Source organism: Etheostoma cragini, chromosome 6 (assembly GCF_013103735.1).
Source record: "Etheostoma cragini isolate CJK2018 chromosome 6, CSU_Ecrag_1.0, whole genome shotgun sequence".
Lineage (NCBI taxonomy): Eukaryota > Metazoa > Chordata > Actinopteri > Perciformes > Percidae > Etheostoma > Etheostoma cragini.
In genome coordinates, this window is record NC_048412.1 from 2,235,566 (window position 1) to 2,243,685 (window position 8,120).

The window sequence follows — 8,120 nt, forward strand, 5'->3', positions numbered from 1 at the left end:
GTCTGCCCCACCTGCCCTACCAGCAGGACCTCCAGCACCCGTTCTTCCACCCATTCCTCCAGCCCCACTGCCTGGACCTGTGCCCATGCCTCCCGCACCCATGCCCCCACCCATTCCACCTGCACCACCCATGCTGCCTCCACTGAAGCTCATCCCACCACCAATGGCGCTCACGCTACAGCTGGTGAGAGAGAGGGTTTGCATCATGCCAGAGAGCCGCAGGTCCTCTCCTTCGATGAGTTTTCTGTGACAAAAAAAAAAAATATTTAAAAAGGGATTACATGGATTTAAATACATATTTTATGGCACAAAATCAATTTTTTCGTCTTCACCTGTATGTTGTAATCTCAATCTCCAGAGCCATCTTGACATTCAGGAGGTCCTGGTACTCACGCAGGTGCAGTGCAATTTTCTCCTTGTAGGATTTCAGCTCAAACTGCAGGGCCTCAATCCGAGCCTATTAGGTTACCAGAGCCATACAATTACTTTATGAATGAATTATTGTGGTAGCTTTGAGTCTGCATGCGTAAGAGTAGGCGTTTATGTGTACACGGGTGTGCACCCCGGGACTACATGAGCCTTTCTTTACCTGCAGGTCTTCCAGTTCCTTCTTGTGTCTTTCTTGTGCCTCTCGGATCTGGGCCTCAAGAGCTTCGTTCTTGCTCCTCAGGGCGTCCAATTCACGGTCTTTGCTTTGGATCTGGTATAGATCGATAGAGATATTTTGTTTTTTTGATAAATTGATTATTAGTCATTATAGACATTCAATGTCAACTGTCAATACAGCCTCATTTATTCATTCTTTTGATACTCACATCCTTTTTGGCACCGGCGATGTCATTCCTAATGCTTCGAACCTTATCCACATGTCTTGACGTCTTACTGGTCAACCCTTCAAACTTGCTTTTATACCATGAATCCATCTCCTAAAAATAAGGGGTGAAAACTCAAATGACTGTAGTGTAAGACACAAAGAATTTGACTTCAGACCGGATGTGTGGTCATTGGACCTGGAGGTTTTTGGCAGCGATGTCGTCATACTGGGTTTGGATTTGTTTCAAAGCAGCTGCCAGGTCAGGGAGGGTGAACGCGCTCTGAGCCGACACGTGCGCCGAGTAGATCTGTTTCATGAGCTCATCAATTTCCTGGACAAAAAGAAGAAAGAAATAGTCGTCATAAAAATGGATAAAACAGACGAAATGATGACGTTAAGATGTCATTCACCTGCTGATGGACTCGTTTTAGGAATTCAATTTCAACTTCCAGCTGCTCCAGCTTCTTCTCCAAGGCAATGCGCGAGGAGGTGGCTTTGTCAACATCCTGAGGAACACACACACACACACACACACACACACAATCACACAACCGTGATTATCACATGGGATTGGGACTGTAAATTTATCTGATGAGGCCAGGGATATTCGATAATGAAATGCCACCTACTGGACGGAAGGCTTCAATTTCTAACTCAGCTTTCCTCCTCAGCTCCACTGCCTCCTCATATTTGATTTTGATTGCCTCCAGTTGGGCAGCTGTAGACTTCTTAGCCGCCAAGGAAATGTCCTACAACCAAGAAACCAGAAGTAATGTGATTGTCTATTAGACCTGGAGTGTGCAAGAATGACTTGAAAATGTAGCTCAGACACTTTTGCATTTTACATCTTAACATGTGTGTGTGTGTGTGTTTGTGTCAGGAAATGTACAATCAAGCCATCTCATCTGTGCATGAAACATAGCTGAAGACAGCTGTACTCCCTGACACCCTTAACACGCTGAGGCACCTCTCCATTTGCCTGCCAGAAATAAGCCTGTTACCAGGTAAGGAACCTTAAAAACACCAAGTTGACGTCTTGTATCGTCGCCTGGATAGATCCTCTACAACTCAGCGAGGTGTAAACCTCGCCGGAAACCAAGAATTCAGTCTCTCTGCTTCGTTGAGCTTCTGAAATGTAAATGAAAGAAACAGAAGCCAGGGAGGATTCTTTCTCACCCGCTGAACTCTCATCTGCTCGGCGATCTTTTTCAGCTCCCTCAGCTGTTCCTCGTACAGGAGACGCAGACCGGATGGATTCTCGAAGCGGTTCTGGTAGGCCTCGATCTCTGTTTCCAACAGCTTGTTCTGCTGCTCAAGTGATCGAACCTGTAAGCATAAGAAAACCTCGTCTGTGACTTCAAGTACGTTTGAACCGGAATGCACAACATGTGTGCTGTCCACGTGCTCGCGGAGTGACAGTAATAGGCTCTCATTTTGTGCCGAAAGGCATTTTCCCTTAAAAATAATGCATATTTTTCAGCTCAGAGAAGAAGTATGTGGGTAGTTTTACCTTGTCAATGTATACAGCCAGTCTGTCATTCAGGACGATCATCTCCTGTCTTTCAGTGTTGCGGGTGTTGAGGAATTCATGGTTTTCAGCTGCAGCCACATCCAGATCTATGGGAATTTCTCCACTCGGCCCGACACAGACCAGGGCTCCTGCACTCCCACTGGACCTAAAGACAAAGACATCCCATTTTAAGATGGGGTAGGTACAGTATGAAGAGATGTGAATGTTTCCTGTACTAAAAAGTAGTAAGGGAATATACATTTTTTCAAGATCATTTTTGGGCATAAAAGTAGAAAGTCACATGAAAAGTAGTTAAAATGTGGACTTTAGACCTTGAGTAAATGTACTTAGTTACATTCCACCACTGACAATGATGTATAATAGGCTGATCTAACTGTCTTACCCATAAACCCTACATCTGTCCATGTGTAGGCCCTGTACTCTAACTCACACAGCTTACCCTGCTCCACCCATGCGAATCCTGCGTGCAGCTGAGACATTCCTTCGTCCCGCTGACTCCGCACGCATGCCGCTGGCCCTGGCTTTGCAAGAGAAGCCGGCGGAGGCATGACGGACGTCTTTCCTGGTGGGGGATGGACTGGACACCCTGACCTGGTAGGACGAGCTGCTGCTGTCCTCAAAGTGCCGGCGGTAGGATGAGATCCTTTCTGGGCTGCGGCTCATGGTGGCGGCAGCGACTCTTTTCCCCCTGGACCTCTGAAGGTGAGATGAGAGAAATGCTCAAGCAGGGCTCGTCTGTGGTTTACTGCACTTCAGGGCTGTTCGACCTCGTTTGCACTCCCCGATTGTCAACCCAGTCTCAGGTTTTATACCGCCCGTTGCCAGCCATACCCCCAGCTCTGTCAAAGACAGCCCAGTTCATGAGCCAACACCTGTGGAATCTCGAACCTCTGCACCAACTCAGGCTTGACCCGCTGCTCCGATATCTGTCGGCAGATCGTGAGGAGCCGAGCTTGGCTGGGATAGCGACTGAAAATCACCGAATGGGATCACGTCAGACTCCCGTTTATCAGAACCACAGTGGGTTCTGCCAGTATTACCCACCCCATCAGTGTCCAATACGGAACTTGGCTGCAGACAGGCAAGGTCCGGGAGCATCTAGAAGGTGCAGCACTGATGTGATCTGCTCTGATGGGACGTGGGACTTTAATTGAATGCTGAGCAGAAGCTGGAGGGTGACCTGATGAGGCTGCGGCTGCAGGGGAGCCCAATATGGAGCCCCAGCAAGATTTGACATAAATTAGTACTCATTTGTCTGATGTTTTCATCATATCAAAACCATAGCAATGAGGGGGGAAAAAGAGACTGAAATTTACTGCTTCTGAGGGAAATAAGGAGGCAGCAGGAAAAAAAAGAGGGGGGTGGGGGGTTAGTCTGGAGTTCACGGTTGACATGGCCCAGTGATACGTGTCTGTTTAGGGTGAACACCTACTGGGGGACTTGGTCTTGGGTCAGTCCATAAAATTTACCCTAAACATTAACTAGCACCATTGACCCTTGGAGAAAACTCAGCACACACACACACACACACACACAATCTGAGATTTCTGCCCGTTAAAAAGCAGTTTTTCCTCACTGCTATCACACCAAATGCTTGTTTTTTTTGGGTCTTTGTAAATTATAGAGTGTGGTCTAGACCTACTATATATGTAAAGTCTCCTAAGATAACTTCTGTTATGATTATACGCTATAAAAATATTGAATTGACCTGTCCAAAAGCCAGCTGCTGTTGGTTTTCAGTGCATTGAAAACATACAAACCAAGTTATTTTAATTACTGTACTGTACATGACTTGATGGATTAAGCAAGCATCTATTCTTTTCCTTTGACCTCAGGTCTAGCAGCAGCTTGGGACTTTAGGAGAGAGGTGCAATCTGTCCTGTCATGGAAACAATCAATCTCCACTAACCAGCTCTTTTTATGTTGCAACTCATCATTGTGGTATTTTCCATCACAGTATTTACTGGCTTCAAATGCTAACGCAACCCCAACTACCACGTTCAATTACTCATTCCGCTAACTGCTGAGCTTATGCTTTCTTTCAGAGTAATTCATTGCATTTGTGTTTTCTGAATTGGACAGGCTTCAAGATCAGGTGTAGTGAGATTCACAGGCCAGCTTGAACAGTTAACCCTCCTCTCGGGTCGAATTTGACCCGGTCTCGGTCTCTCTCGGTCTCTCTCTCTCTCTCTCTCTCTCTATATATATAGATTTCATATAACTATGACAAAAGAACGTTGAAAAAAGTCACTAATGTTGAAAAAAATCAAACAGAAAGCTGAAAAAGTGACAATAAAATAGGAAAAAGTGACAAAAAAGCAGTAAAAATGTTAGAAAAAGCCACAAAAAAGTTGATAATAAATTGACTAAAACCGAATTTAAAAAAGTCGATTTTTTTTTTTTACAATTTCAACCCGGAAAAACACTAAGTTGCAGGTCGACGGGAAGACAACGCTAGGGTTAAATGTAAAGAATTATTTAGAGTTTGTCCTGTCATGCTTGTAGAATACTGTTTAACATGAGTAGAAATAGCATTAACACTTCTGAGCCACATCATTTAGTCATGCATCTGGAAAGGCACTCCGATGTCAGTTTCCTATTTAGTGTCGATGATTTGGCGCGAACAAGCTGCTGATAATTTAACAATCTTATCTAATTACCTATCAGGATATTATTTCTGTCCCCCGCTTGGAGTTTCATGTTTAATAAGCTGTAAAAAGGCAAGTTAATAGGGAACAAGGTCCATGGTTGTAATTCTGTAGTAGAGGCGTTTTTCTCAGTTAAAAACAAACCCATTTATTATCGTGGATGACGAAGGAATCTGTTAATGATCTCTGGAGGGTGGGTGGCAAATTCATACGGAGACACGGTGGATATTAGACATGCCCCTCCAATACATCGATCATCTCAGTCCTAGTGGCTGTCACCCCAGCAAGTGACCCCATGCCTATTTATATCACAACTTATTCAAATCATAGGTGTGGTCCCGTTGTTGTTGGCGCGTCCTGTGTATGACGGTTCCTTTCCACATTCTTTTCCCCTACCCACAACCGTCCCGTTGTTGTGGCCAGCGTTTGGCGTTTCCTTTCCCCGGTTGGTTCCCAGAGTAGCCCAGCGTCACGGCAGTTCGTGAAATGGTCACGTTTGAAAATCGTGACGTGTTCACGTAATAAACACAAAAATCGTGACATGTACAAGAAACAAGAAATCAAATTTACGTGACCATTTCACAAACTGGCGTGAGACCGGATGGACTACGTCGCTCCAGCTTGCATTGCCAACATAAAATAAAAGTATTGTCCCGTTGTCGGCTTCAGCTAAGAAATAGTTTGCCCCCACACGTCCATAATTCTTAGAACACATTAGTTGACGTTGATTTTTTTTAAGAGAGCCTAATTTTCAGGTTGGAAAAGCCAGATTTATCTAGAAGAATCCCACCCCCATCAAATAAATGTCCTCTCATTTTGTTTGTGATAAACCTGACCGTCATTTTTGATCAATTGTACAAAAACAAAAAGACAAAACACAAACAGAATGTTAATCAAAACTATAATTTAATGTTTTCAATGATGGTGGCAACAACTGCAGATGCATCTGTGACTTCATTTTAACTCCCAATCATACACAGTGAAGGAGTCATTTGGGTAGTCTGGAACAAAAATAAGCGTATTTTCTTTCCGTTTGGTTGTCCCTGGATCATTTCATTCGTTTTTCACCCAGTCTTGCCATCCACCCGGGTAATGCTTAATGCTACAATGGAGAGAAAAAGGAAGTAAGTGAATGACATGTTGCATAAACAGAGGTGCGTAAAAAACTAAACAGCATTTATTTTTTGTGGTGTTTAATTGCCTTTATGATCGCTTGAGAAGGACAGGGAGGAAGAGAGCGAGAGAGAGAGAGAGAGAGAGGATGACACGAAGTAAAGGTCGGATGCACACCTGTACCTGAACCACCCAAGGACTACACAAAGCCTACACGGGGTACACACTCAACAGGTGAGATACAGGTCACCCCAACACTGTCTGGGTTTGGCTTTACTGTATAGTAATATGCTGGATTTAATGATTTCATTGCAGCCCAACCAATATATCATTCATCAGAATAATTTCTAATGACAAATAAATGATTCTGATAAATTAATATATAAAAAATAAAATAAAAACGGACGGTCAACCATGTTCTGGGTGTTTGAGTTGCATAGTCTGTCCACCAGGGGTCGCTCTACAGCGTCCCTGTTGGTAACACTGATTTTTTTGTTAATGTGTTTTTGTACAAATGGATTTTAAGGTTCTTATCTTAAGTTTATATTTTTATACATTTTATTTATCAGAACTTTAATATATTGTGATGTTCCTCTGTTCTGTTGTGACAAAACAAATTATCATCCTATTTAAGTGAGAACTCATAACTAATGTTAGGGAAATCTTTATGTTTTGTTAACGCGTTTCTGGATTTATTTATTTTTAAATATATATCGGCCGTTATATCATATTTTCAAATGACAAAATATTTGTCTTATCTGCCTTACAAGTCCTTTCTCGGTCAGGCTCTAATCTCATTCACTACGTTTACATACACATAATATTCCGCTTTTTGCCCTTATTCTGAAAAAAAAAGAGGATATTCCGACAAGGCTGTTTCCATGACTGTACTGACTGACCTGTATCAAATTTGGAATATTGTCAAATTAGGAACAACAGTGGAATATTGGTGTGCATGTAAATGTACTGAATGTTAGACTTTTGAGCCAATTAGCGCTCAGCGGATAAACAGTAACCAATCTTTGGTTAGTCAGGTGTTCTACTTGAAAGCACAGACAGTTTTTGACCCCCATGCAGCCAGCCAGACCTCACAGTCCCTGTTTGTTAGGAGAAACCATTGAGCTGTACTGGAACTATATGAAACTACTGGTTTTGACTGACAACTTGGACTTTAATTCATCAAACAAAGTAAAAAGTGTGTCACGTATTCAACCTGCGGTACAGGGTACCTGTGTTTGGGATTTTGTAGGTCTGTGTGTGTGTGTGTGTGTGTGTGTGTGTGTGTGTGTGTGTGTGTGTGTGTGTGTGTGTGTGTGTGTGTGTGTGTGTGTGTGTGTGTGTGTGTGTGTGTGTGTGTGTGTGTGTACTTCAATTGTGGTTGTAAACCGCTACAGGTTTCTACCACACCCTTGAATGGAATTTTTTTTTATTTCTTTAATTTAATTTGTTTTTTATGTTCTGTTAAACAGATAAATTACACTACAGCGCCTCAGAGGCTTAACACTTAGGCTTAGCCTCTACAGTAGTGTTTTCTACTTTTCAGTCACAGGCACTGGAGATGTGCTATGTGGAAGCTCCCAAAAGAGCACTGCATGATGGGTTGGCATTATGCAACATCGGGTCCAAAATCTCAAGTTGGTTTAACTTGGTGATACTGTCTTGTGATGATTTACAACCGTCACATGCAAAACTCAGCCATAAAAATGTACTGGTATACTAGCCTTTGCCTTTGAGGAATAAAAATTTTTTTTAAAAAATCATCTTTTGGAAATTGATCTTAGTGCCTTAATTTAAAAAAGAAAATTGGGAAAAATCAAACCATTAAGAACCCCCATTTTCTTTGTGAATAAATAAATGTTCTTCCTTAAAATACAGGGGGCATAAGTATACACCCCTATGTTAAATTCCCATACAGGCAGGCGGATTTTCATTATCAAAGGCCAGTTATTTCATGGATCAGGATACTATACATCCTGATAAAGTTCCCTTGGCCTTTGAAATTAAAATACCCCCC

The 8,120-nt window shown here is 42.7% G+C and overlaps 2 protein-coding genes and 1 long non-coding RNA gene across 5 annotated transcripts in view; 1 reads left to right on the plus strand and 2 right to left on the minus strand.

The window, feature by feature from the left end:
- Positions 1–3,279, minus strand: part of zgc:172323 (uncharacterized protein LOC564165 homolog) — a 4,561-nt gene extending 1,282 nt beyond the window's left edge. The window contains exons 1-10 of the mRNA XM_034874078.1: positions 2,785–3,279; positions 2,325–2,484; positions 1,991–2,140; positions 1,444–1,563; positions 1,225–1,320; positions 1,011–1,145; positions 816–926; positions 590–700; positions 333–457; positions 1–244 (exon numbers count right to left, since the gene is read on the minus strand). Coding sequence (XP_034729969.1) covers positions 1–244; positions 333–457; positions 590–700; positions 816–926; positions 1,011–1,145; positions 1,225–1,320; positions 1,444–1,563; positions 1,991–2,140; positions 2,325–2,484; positions 2,785–3,008 — 1,476 coding nt within the window. The 5' untranslated portion in view covers positions 3,009–3,279. The remainder of the gene's footprint in view (positions 245–332; positions 458–589; positions 701–815; positions 927–1,010; positions 1,146–1,224; positions 1,321–1,443; positions 1,564–1,990; positions 2,141–2,324; positions 2,485–2,784) is intronic.
- Positions 3,280–3,396: 117 nt separating this feature from the next.
- tstd3 (thiosulfate sulfurtransferase like domain containing 3) overlaps positions 3,397–8,120 on the minus strand; it is a 7,796-nt gene continuing 3,072 nt past the window's right edge. For 2 of the 3 annotated variants that reach the window (XM_034874077.1, XM_034874075.1), the window contains exon 4: positions 5,881–6,095. In XM_034874077.1, the coding sequence (XP_034729968.1) occupies positions 6,047–6,095 (49 nt within the window). In that variant the 3' untranslated portion in view covers positions 5,881–6,046. Of the gene's footprint in view, positions 3,541–5,880; positions 6,096–8,120 lie in introns of those variants that run through there. The other variant, XM_034874076.1, reaches the window with a different exon arrangement.
- On the plus strand, positions 7,569–7,790 carry LOC117946168. The gene is made up of 2 exons (XR_004656978.1): positions 7,569–7,633; positions 7,681–7,790. It is a non-coding gene; the product is annotated as an uncharacterized LOC117946168 (long non-coding RNA).